This window comes from Hemiscyllium ocellatum, chromosome 39 (genome assembly GCF_020745735.1).
Source record: "Hemiscyllium ocellatum isolate sHemOce1 chromosome 39, sHemOce1.pat.X.cur, whole genome shotgun sequence".
NCBI lineage: Eukaryota > Metazoa > Chordata > Chondrichthyes > Orectolobiformes > Hemiscylliidae > Hemiscyllium > Hemiscyllium ocellatum.
This window is the reverse complement of record NC_083439.1, coordinates 1,151,857-1,163,688: the sequence shown is the minus strand read 5'-3', so window position 1 is coordinate 1,163,688 and position 11,832 is coordinate 1,151,857. Positions and strand designations below refer to the sequence as shown.

The 11,832-nt window shown below is 43.2% G+C and overlaps 1 protein-coding gene across 1 annotated transcript in view; it reads right to left on the bottom strand.

The window, feature by feature from the left end:
• Positions 1 to 5,665: 5,665 nt before the first annotated feature.
• The window catches only part of hdc (histidine decarboxylase), a 31,682-nt gene continuing 25,515 nt past the window's right edge, over positions 5,666 to 11,832 (bottom strand). Inside the window, exons 9-11 of the mRNA XM_060852907.1 lie at positions 11,005 to 11,103; positions 7,895 to 7,996; positions 5,666 to 6,484 (exon numbers count right to left, since the gene is read on the bottom strand). Coding sequence (XP_060708890.1) covers positions 6,236 to 6,484; positions 7,895 to 7,996; positions 11,005 to 11,103 — 450 coding nt within the window. The 3' untranslated portion in view covers positions 5,666 to 6,235. The remainder of the gene's footprint in view (positions 6,485 to 7,894; positions 7,997 to 11,004; positions 11,104 to 11,832) is intronic.

The following is an 11,832-nucleotide window of genomic DNA, read 5'->3' as shown; positions in this document are numbered from 1 at the left end:
ATGGAAAAGGAGGAGAGGGATCAGCAGAAGTTAGCATTTCCAGAGCAAATAGTAGGCCAGAGAGAATGGAAAGGGTTAGGAATCTAATTTCAGGGAGAGCAGATAAGAGGACAGCTTTGAAAAGGCAATGCAAGACTGAGGGTGTTGTACTTAAATACACACAGTGTATGAAACAAGGTAAATGAGCTTGTATTGCAGATTGACATTAGCAGGTACAATGTTGTGGCTGTCACAGAGACAGTGGCTACAAGGAGGCAGGGCTGAGAACTAAATCTCCAAGGATACGCATCTTACAATTACAATTGAGTAATGGTAACTGCAAAGACACAAGGGAGGAGCTGGCCAGAGTTAATTGGAAGGGGAGTGTAGCAGGGAAGGTGGTGAAGCAGGTTTGTCAGGAGTCAGAGTGAGAGTCAGACAGCACAGTAAGGGCAGGGTGAGGTAACCGTAGCTGACGAGGAATGTCTGGGGCAGCATAAAAACTAATGAAAAAGCAAACAATGTGGTGAAGATTATTGGGAAGCCTTTAAAAACCAGCAGATGATAATTGGAAAAGCAATAAAGGGGAGAAGATTGAAATATGAGAGCTAGTAATATAAAAGATTGAACGAGTTATTTTCGATATCTAAAAGGCAAAAGAGAGACAAGAATCAACATTGAATGTGCAAATGAGGCTGGAGAAGTACTAATGGGGAACAAAGAAATGGTGGAGGAACTAAATAAGTACTCTGCCTCAGTTACCAGCAGCATCCCAGCACGTCGAGAGTCGGGAACAGAGGTAGGTGTAGTGACCTTCACTAAGGAGAAGGTGCTGGGGAAGGTGAAAGGTCTCATGATGGATAAATGACCCTGGTCAGGTGGACTACACCCCAAAGTTCTGAAGAGATTGCTGAGGAGATTGTAGATGCATTGGTGATCTTTCAGGAATCATGGAGGGTCCCAGAGGAGTGGAAAATGGCTGTTGTAATATTTTGTTAAAGAAGGGAGGGAGGCAGAAAACAGAAACTATAAGCCGGTTTGCAAATGGACAAAGAAGTGGCAGCTGGAATACAATGTGGGAAAGTGTGAGGTTTTGTGCTTTGGTAGGAATAGAAGCAAAGACTATTTTCTAAATGGGGAATGGTCTTGGAAATCTGAAACACAAAGGGACTTAGATTTAGATTCTCTTAACATGAATGTTTAGTTAACAGTTAGGAAGGAAAATGCAACGTTGGCTTTCATTTCATGCGGCTAGAGTACAAGAGCTGGGATATACTCATGTGGGCTGCATAAGGCTCTTGTCAGACTATGTTTGGAATATTGTCAGTTTTTAGGCTGTGTAACTAAGGGAAGATGTGCTGGTCTAGGAGAGGGTTCAGAGGAGATTTACAAGAATGATCTCAGAAATGAAGGGCTTGTCATACGAGGAGCAGTTCAGGACTCTGGGTCTTTACCCAATGATTAGAAAGATGAGGGGGTGTCTCATAGAAACTTACAGGCCACTGAGAAGCTTGGAGAGAGCCACAGAGATGTACAGCATGGAAACAGACCCTTCGGTCCAATTCCTCCATGCTGATCAGATATCCTATCCTAATCTAGTCCCATTTGCCAGCACCTGGCCCATATCCCTCCAAACCCTTCCTATTCATATACCCATCCAGATGCCTTTTAACTGCTGTAATTGTACCAGCCTCCACCACTTCTTCTGGCAGCTCATTCCATACACGTACCACCCTCTGTGTGAAAAAGTTACCCCTTAGGTCCCTTTTAATTTTTTTTTCTCCTCTCACCCTAAATCTATGACCTCCAGCTTTGGACTTCTCCAGTCCACCGAAAATACTTTTGTCTGTTTATCCTACCCATGCCTCTTGTAATTTTATAAACTATCTATAAGGTCATCTGTCAGCCCCCAAAGTTTCTGGGAAAGTAGCCCCAGACTTTTCAGTCTCTCCCTATAGCTCAAACCTCCAACCCTGGCAATATCCTTGTAAATCTTTTCTGAACCCTTTCAAGTTTCACAACATCCTTCCCATAGGAGGGAGACCAGAATTGCAGCATTCCAGTAGTGGCCAATGTCCTGTACAGCCGCAACATGTCCTCCCAACTCCTGTACCCAATACACTGGCCAATAAAGGCAAGCTTACCAAATGCCTTCTTCAGTACCCTGTCTTCCTGCGATTCCTCTTGTAAGGAACCATGAACCTGCACTCCAAGGTCTCTTTGTACAGCAACACTCCCCAGGACCTTACCATTAAATCCTGCTCTGATTTGCTTTTCCAAAATGCAGCACCTCACATTTATCTAAATTAAACTCCATCTGCCACTCCTCAGTCCATTGGCTCATCTGATCAAGATCTTATTATATTCTGGATCAGTGGTGTTGGAAGAGCACAGCAGTTCAGGCAGCATCCAACGAGCAGCGAAATTGACGTTTCGGGCAAAAGCCCTTCATCAGGAATAATTACCTAGTTTTTACCAAGATCTTATTATACTCTGATGTAACCTCTGCTGTCCACAACACCTCCAATTCTGGTGTCATCTGCAAACTTACTAACCATACCTCCTATATTCACATCCAAATCATTTATATAAAGTGGACTCAATTATATTTTCACTAGTCAGAGAGACTCAGACCCCAGGGCACAGCCTCTGGGAGAATGGATGATCTTTTCGAACTGAGGTGAGGAGAAATTTCTTCAGCCAGAGTGTGGTGAATCTGTGGAAACCGTTGTCACAGTGAGCTGTGGAAGCCAAGTTGCTAAGTGTCCTTAAGACAGAAATAGTCAAGTTTTTGATTCGTCAGGGGATCAAGGGTTATAGGGAGAAGTAAGTGAGGACTGCAGATGCTGGAGATCAGAGCTGAAAATGTGTTGCTGGAAAAGGGCAGCAGGTCAGGCAGCATCCAAGGAACAGGAGATTCGACGTTTCGGACATAAGCCCTTCTTCAGGAATGAGAAAAGTGTGTCCAGCAGGCTAAGATAAAAGGTAGGGAGGAGGGACTTGGGGGAGGGGCGCTGGAGATGTGATAGGTGGAAGGAGGTCAAGGTGAGGGTGATAGGCCGGATTGGGGTGGGGGCGGAGAGGTCAGGAAGAAGATTGCAGGTTAGGAAGGCGGTGCTGAGTTCGAAGGATTTGACTGAGACCAGGTGGGGGGAGGGGAAATGAGGAAACTGGAGAAATCTGAGTTCATCCCTTGTAGTTGGAGGGTTCCTAGGCGGAAGATGAGGTGCTCTTCCTCCAACTGTCGTGTTGTTATGGTCTGGCGATGGAGGAGTCCAAGGACTTGCATGTCCTTGGTGGAGTGGGAGGGGGAGTTGAAGTGTTGAGCCACGGGGTTCTGGCGATGGAGGAGTCACAAGAATGAGCTTGAGAAATGTACTTGCCATGATCAAATGGCAGAACTGACATGATGGGCTGAATGGTCTATCTCTGCTCCTAAAACCTTCTATTATGGTCTGAATAGTTGATAGGATGGTGCCATAGAAAATAAAGGATTTTGATAAATGGAATGTTGTCTTTGAGTCAGTTGATATTTCCATGTCATCAACCAAACATTTACCTTTGGATGTGTTTGGAATGCTCTCCTTTTCATTTCCAGAATCCTTGCTGCATTCTGACTGGGACATACTTATTCCCTCGATTCAGATTGTACTTAGGCAGGAATTTTGGAAAATTGTCCTGTGCTTTGGTGACTGCACATGTCTTTCTGCTCTGAAGGAGGAATTTTTCTTACCCTGTTCAGAAATGTGATTACACACCTCAGGAGTCAGTGGGTCTTGAACCCAGGGCTCCTGGCTCAGACATAGGGACACTACCACAGAAGTCCCCTTCTGCTGTTGAAACGATAATGAGTGGATTGGGTGGCTGACTGCATTTGATCTTCCATTTAGACTCCCAGAAGCAGACTCCAGCTGTGACCAAACTTCCTCCAATGGCATCAAAGCATCACTTTTGGACAAATGTGCCAGGGTTACTGTCAGTTTGTGGCATGACTTCCTCCTCAGAATTACAGCAGAGTGGGTTCTGCCTTCACCCTCCAACTCGAGCCTGTTGATCTCAACTGAGGTTCCCTCATGTAGCACAGTGCTGGGTTATATTTCTTAGAATTCCTACAGTATGGAAACAGGCCCTTCAGCCCGACAGGTCCACACCGACTCTCCAAAGAGTATCCCACCAGCTTCATTCCCCTACCCTATTACTCTACATTTATCCCTGATTTATGGACCTAATCTACACATCCCTGAACACTATGGGCAATTTAGCATGGCCAATTCACCTAACCTACATATCTTTGGATTGTGGGAGGAAACCGGAGCACCCAGAGGAAATCCACCCAGACACTGGGGGAACATGCAAACTCCACCCAGACAGTCGCTGAGGTGGGAATCGAACCTGGGCCCCGGCGCTGTGAGGCAGCAGTGCTAACCACCGAGCCACCCCACTGAGAGTGAAATCATCACCTTGTAAATTGCTGCACTCTGTACAATGCACTTTGCAATTTGACTTCCTGAAATTTGATTAATATGTAGGAAATGATTGCCAAGTGTTTACTAGAACAGATTTGGGGAAGTGCAATTTGTTATTCAAAAATGTCATTTGGTCATGCCACTATTTTTGTTCAAAGTTTGGGAGAAGATTTGTAGCTCGGGTGCTTGTTGTGGTTCTGTTCGCTGAGCTGGGAATTTGTGTTGCAGACGTTTCGTCCCCTGTCTAGGTGACATCCTCAGTGCTTGGGAGCCTCCTGTGAAGTGCTTCTGTGATGTCTCCTCTGTCATTTATAGTGGTTTGTATCTGCTGCTTCTGGTTGTCAGTTCCAGTTGTCCGCTGCAGTAGTCGGTATATTGGGTCCAGGTCGATGTGTTGGTATACCGCCGCTGCCGCCCCCCCACCGACCCCCACCCCCACCCCGCGAGGCTCCCAGCTTCGTTCCTGATGAAGGGTGTTCGCCCGAAACATCCATTTTTCCTGCTACTCGGATGCTGCCTGACCTGTTGTGCTTTTCCAGCACCACTCTGATCTTGATAAAGAGAAGCCAACCTAAGCTGCTAATTCTACTGTGGGACTGTGCTCACTGAGATCAGAAGAGGCTTGGTCACTACGGGTGGCTGCTAGGAACCGGCCTGTGGCTGCGGAGATATAAATCTAGTTCCCCCAGAATCTCTGAGGTTGGCACAGGTTCGAGTCCTGTTCATGACACTGGGGCGTTGGGGGGTGAGTTGTAAAGTGAATCCCGAGAATGAGCAGGAATTGGTGAAGTCGTTTAACTTGGGAAGAGGGACTGGTCTCTGCTATTGGTTCTCTAGGGTCAAGTGAAGCTCAGAGATTTACTCCCATAATACCTTGTGGCATCTTTTTCTTGGATAAAGGAGATGCAGCAATGCAGATTCACAATGAGATTCTCCTCTAAGTGTGATTCACAGAAGAGATTCTATCCCACTGCCCTCATCATCGACCCCCCTCTCCCCCATCTCCATCTTCCCCAATAGAAATTCTCAGCACTAATTGGATATTTTTTGTTGTTTAAACCCATTTTATGTTTCTTGTTAGATGTGTTTAATAATTTCAGTTAACTGAAATTGAAATCTCATGTTTGAAATCACATAGCTGTATTTAACTGAATTGAAGCTGAAAATAAATGCAGTGTTTTTATTTATTAATTAAAAGTTACAGCACTGGGGAGAAATGAGAATCAATTAATTAGAATCTGATTATGAAACAGACAGAGATCGGAACTCAATAATTCCATGTTTTCCCTCTGATTGAGAGAAATAATCAAACCATTGGAGACTGCAAAATGAGGGAACAAAGCCGTAACTTTAATGAATTACACGTAACAGCAAAGCAAGGGAACTGTTCTATGCAGGAAATCTTGGGCAGGCACTTTCTAGATCTTATTTCTCAGTTTCACTTTTCTAGGATTTGAGAGCTGCTGTCAGTAGGACATTCGCATCTCAATGTCAGAATTGGGTTCAGGACTGCTGCTTCTCATGAGCTTCCTGTTTCTCTGGCATTGGGAAATGGCCAAGCAGCATCGAGGAAGAGGTGGATTCAGCTCTAGGTTTCACAGCTTCCACACTGAAAGTGTCTTCAAAAGGATCCGTTAGATCTCAAGGATTAAAACATCTTGTTGAATACCAAGCTCACCTGGGAGGCTGGGAGTGAGCATGGATTCAGCTGGTGAACACTGCGGGTTTTGACTATGTTGAGAGAACCAGAACTACAACATCATGCACCTTGATTGGACTCCCATAATGGCTCACTCTCCTGTCTCCTGCTCAAGGTTTGCAGGTTTGGAGTGCTCCAATAGAACTTTGATTGCATTTTGCTGGATTATGTTCCAATCGTGCAGGATGTCATCTCTGATTGTGAATGGGGACGTGACAGCAAATCGAATGATGAACTTCTTAGAGATGGTGGCAGGCACCAGGTAGATAGTCCCTGATTGGTTGAGTTCTGTCAGGAGCACTTCCGTCAGTCTGTTTGGTCCCTGTTTAGTTTGATAAAACTGCAACGTTACAATTGAAGTTTTGTCACAATGTGAATCTGTAAGCTTTAGCTGCACTCTCAACCTTCCTGCTCATTTATAAAACATTTTAACAGTAACTTACTTCCTTCTCCATATCTCCTCCAAACCCATAGTTCTAAGGAACAGTCTCAAACTGATTCCCAGCTCCAATCTAGGAAACTAAACCAATCAAAACTATGGACAATCCATAATGAATAGTCACACACATTATTTACCAAGGACCAACCATATTGAGCTGCTTCATTAATGACCATTCCACCATCATAACATCAGACATGGGGATATTTGCTGATAATTGCAAAATGCTCAACATCATTCATGATTCTTCAGATACTGAAGCAGTCCATATTCAAATGCAGTGAGACTTCACTGTCCAGGCTTGGGCTCACAAGTGGGTAGTGACATTCATCCCACACAATGACCACCTCCAACAAAACAGAACCTAACCAACATCCCTTGACTATGTTCAGAGAACCAGAACTACAACATCATAATTCTTACAACTTGACTGGACTCCCAGTCTCCTGTCTCCACGATTGAACTCTCCACCATGAACATTATGGGGGGTTATTGTTGACCAGAAACTGAACTGAACTAGCCATATAAATACTCTGGCTGCAAAAGCAGTTCAGAGACTGGGAACTCTGGTAAATAAATTACCCTAAACCCTCCCTAAATCCTGTTGGCCATGACAAGACACAAGTCAGGAATGTGATGGAATACTATCCACTTGTCCTGGACGAGTGCAGCTCCAACAACACTTCAGAAGCTTGACACCATCAGAACAAAGCAGCTGCTGGTTTGGCACCACATCCACTCCCTTCACATGATCAGGAGCAGATATGTGCACCATCTACAAGATTAGAGTGGTGCTGGTAAAGCACAGCAGGTCAGACAGCATCTGAGGAACAGGAAAATGGACATTTCGGTCAAAAGCCCTTCATCAGGATTCCTCATGCCTGATGAAAGACTTTTGCCCGAAACATCAATTTTCCTGCTCCTTGGATGCTGCCTGACCTGCTGTGCTTTTCCAGCACACTCTAATCTCCAGCATCTTCAGTACCCATTTCCACCTGCACCATCTACAAGTCAAGCTGCAGAAATTTATCAAGGCTCCTTACACAGCACCTTTAAGACCAACGGCCACATCCATCAAGAAGGACAAGGGCAACAGATACAAGGGACACCACCTCCTCCAGCAAGTGTTTCAATGTTCCTTCAGTGTCATTGGGTCAAAACCTAGCACTCCCTCCCAATTAGCATTGTGGCTCTACCTATGCAACAAAGGCTATAGAGGTTCAAGAAGGCAGCTCATCTTCTCAAGAGCAGTCGAGAATAGGCAGTGAATGTTAGCCCAGCTAGCAACGCCCATATCCCATTTCTCCTCACCTTCAGCCGGAAGGTCACCAGTCCAAGGTGCCTTTTTGCTGGGACTTCAAACTTGGAGTCACTTCGCACTAAGGTCTCAAAATATTTGGCCATCTTCGTGCCCTGGTCATTAAAACATGGAATGAAATGACAATAAATAACTGCAATGGGTTTCCATGAATTAAGTGAAGATGAAAAACATATAACAACATTAAGCATTGATGCATTTTGAAAGGGAGAGTGAAGAGACATAGGATAAACTCAATGGTACAACTTTAAAACTGGTGCAAGAACAGAGAGAACTGGCTGTACATCCCCAAATCACCGATGGTGATGGCATCAGTTGAGAAGAATGCCACAAGACATTTGGAATCCTTGTTTATAATCAGAACATGGTGCGCACAAATTGGCGCAAATCATTGTTTAGGTCTTGGATTTTTGGGAAGTATGCGATGACCCAAGAAAGAAGTCAGAAAGGAATCAATAGAATGACAACTGGGAAGAGGGATTCAACTAATCTGGTATTTTGCATCAATCTTCACTACAGAGTATACAAGTGATGTACAGTAAATGAGAAATAGACAGGAGGGATATGCTCAAGTCAATGACCACTATCAGAAAAGTAACACTGAGCTTGAGCTGAGTCTGATGGACCTCATCCAAGGATCTTAAAAGAAGTGGTCAGTGACTAATTTGATGATTTGATTCTAATTTTCCAAAACTCCATAAGTTCAGGAAGAATCTATTTTAATTGGAAAATAATTAATGTAATTCTGTTGTTCAAAATGAGAGGCAGATAGCAGGAAACTACGGTCCAGTTAGTTTAATATCTGTCAGAGGGAAAGCATTAAAAAGATTTTTCATGAATCACTTGGTTGGAATCCTTCTAGAAAGTAATATGCAGTGGGAAAGGGGAACTAGTGGATGTGCTTAATTTAGATTTCAAGAAGACATTTGATAAGGCGCCACATAGTTTTGATTTTAGATTTAGGCTTTGTTGTCACTTGCGCTCAAGTATAGGAGTACAGTGGAAAGTACATAATGTCACCACACGAAAAGGTTATTGTAGAAAATAAAAGCTCATGGTGTAGTGCTTATGTATTGAAATAAATAGAAGATAGCCTGACTAACAGGAAGCAGAGAATAGGCATAAATGGGTCATTGAGGGGACAAAAGGTACAATTGCTCCATTTGCTGATGATACAAAGATAGGCAGGAAAGTAAGTTATGGAGAGGACAAAGGGAGACAACAAATGTTAATTGAATGGGCGCATAATTATACAGAACATGGGCACATAATCATGCACAACATAGGCACATAATTATACACAACATGGGTACATAATCATACATAACATAAGCTCATAATTATACAGACCATAGGCACACAATTATACACAACATAGGCACATAATTATACAGAACATGGGCACACAATCATACACAACATGGGCACATAATTATACAGAACATGGGCACATAATTATGCAGAACATATCTGTATAATAAGTATAATTTGGGAAAATGTATCAAATGTCTTCTAGAAATCCATGTATATCACATCAGCACAATCCCCTCATCATCCCTCTTTGTTAGATCTTCAAAAAACTCCTGCAAGTTAGACATGATTTTCCCTCAACAAATCCATGCTGACTTTTCTTAATCAGTCCACGTTTTCCAATCTCCAATCCACTGGTACCTAGCCCAATTCCAAGGAAGACTGAAATACTGAAAACAATTCTCATCTTACTTCCTTCAATATTCTTGGATTCAGCTCAGCCAGACCTGTGTTTCATCTTTAACTGCACTGGTTAGCCAATTACCTCCTTTTTACCAATCTTAAACCCTTCCAGCGACTGAGTTTCCGCTTCTGTTGACAGCACCTGCTTCACTGCTCAAGGCAGCATTGAAGCCTCAACCAGGCCCCTTGCCTTCATGAAGAAATCCCCTTTCTGGTCCCTAATTGGCTGTACTCCTTATACTAACCTTTCACTGTTGATGTGCACTGGGATTTCTTTGTCATGAGAGCTGTCTATAGTTTTATTTTGCTTCTCGTATTTTCTTTTTCATTTATCTCTGAACCTTCTGTGTCCAGCTTTGTTTTCAACTGTGTTTACTTCCAGACACCTGTCATGAGCACACTTTTTAAAAAACTTCTGTTGCTTTTGTCACCCAGGGGCATCTGGATTTGTTTGTTCCCCTTTTGGGGAAATATTCCCCGACCATGCCCCATCTGTCTCTTCATCTTGAAACTTGCCATTGTTCAGTGACTGTTTATCCTGTCCACCTTCAGTCTCAGTCTGTCTTGCTGTTCTTGCTCCATTGAAATCTACTCTCCACTACTTGACTTGCTTACTCTTTGTTGACCAATATCATTTTCTACTGCCATTATGATACAAAGATCACTGTCCTGTAAAAATCCCCTACTGTCATATGATCCACTTCACCCTCGTATTTCCTGAGAATGAGGTCTAGCAGTGTATCCTTGCTTATTGAACTAGACACACCGTTGGATTCTGTTCTCCTGAACACAATCACAGCTCCTTGCATGACCACCATCCTGGCATGCATATGGATAATTAAAGTACCCCATAACAACTGCTTTGTGATGTTTATGCCTCTGCAGTTTCCTTGCAGCTTTGTTCCTCTATTTCCTTCCCACTAGCCAGCGGTCTATAAATTACACCAAACACATCATTAAACTTTCCTATTCCTGAGCTCAGGCCAAATTGCAGCAACATGCTGAGTGTGAAAGATCAGCTTCTGTGTTCGTTGAGCTTCTCTTTCTGCCATTTCAATTACTTCCCTAAAATATTCTGTTTCAGTTTTCAGCTCAACTGGCTGATTGAACAAGCAACAGAATCAGTGTTTCTTATTATTGCTTTATGTGGGACGGGTTGGGAAAAGACCCGTAGGGTAATTAAAATGCACGACAAGTAGCAAAGGGAACCTTTGTTTCGAAATTCTGATGTAAATCCGGCTGGAGAAATGGAGTGATGTTATCTGGCTTATAGCCAATTTGTAGTTCTGTTGATAAGAGCCCACATTCAGCCTACAGCACTCTCCCACACAAAGACCAATCAACTACATCTGTAACAAATATTTAAACAAATAATACACTCAACACTTACATGTCTGATGTGGTCCTGGAGTTTCTTCACACCAAAAGAGCGAATAACAAACCAGAGCTTTACAGATCTGAATCTACGGCTCAAAGGGATTTGCCAGTGCTGTGGAGAGAGAGAGAGAGAGAGGGAGAGAGAGAGGGAGAGGGAGAGAGAGAGAGGGAGAGAGAGAGAGAGAGAGAGAGAGAGAGAGTCCTGTCAACAAGAAAATCATATCTTCAAATCTGCACTGTCTTTGTCAGAAACATCTTACATTCTAACAAGTTCCAGAATTGTCTCTGTTCACCATCAGACATCAACAGTAGCCTAGCCAGAGTTGGTAACTTTCTGATAACATTTCTGTCAGATGGTGAATGTCACTTCGGCTCTGTCAGAGGGCTACATGCACAGGCAGGATACGGGAAAGACGATTCCAAAAGTGTTGATTGTCAGATGAGCAGGTAACCACAGAAACTTCAAAACCAAGACAGATCGTCTTTCATTACAAGTTAAATCCATAACTTAAATATTTTTAACAATAATTAATACTGTGATTGATTCAGTCATTGAATCCCCAACCAAAAAACTCTCTGTACAAGTTGTGAGACAGTAATCAGTGAGTGAGTCAGCATTGGTTCAATGAATGCTGGAGAAATTCAGCAAGTCTGGCAGTATTTGTGATAAGAGAAACAGTCAACATTTCAGATTTTAATGACTTTTGACTAGAATCTTTTAGACTGTTAGTAGCAGCAAAAGGTGTCAAACAAGGTTAAGATGTTGAGTTGATTAATCTTGGTCTGTCCTGTCTCTGGCTGGGCTGTCCACCATCCTCACTGGTTTTTGAGAATGGCCCTT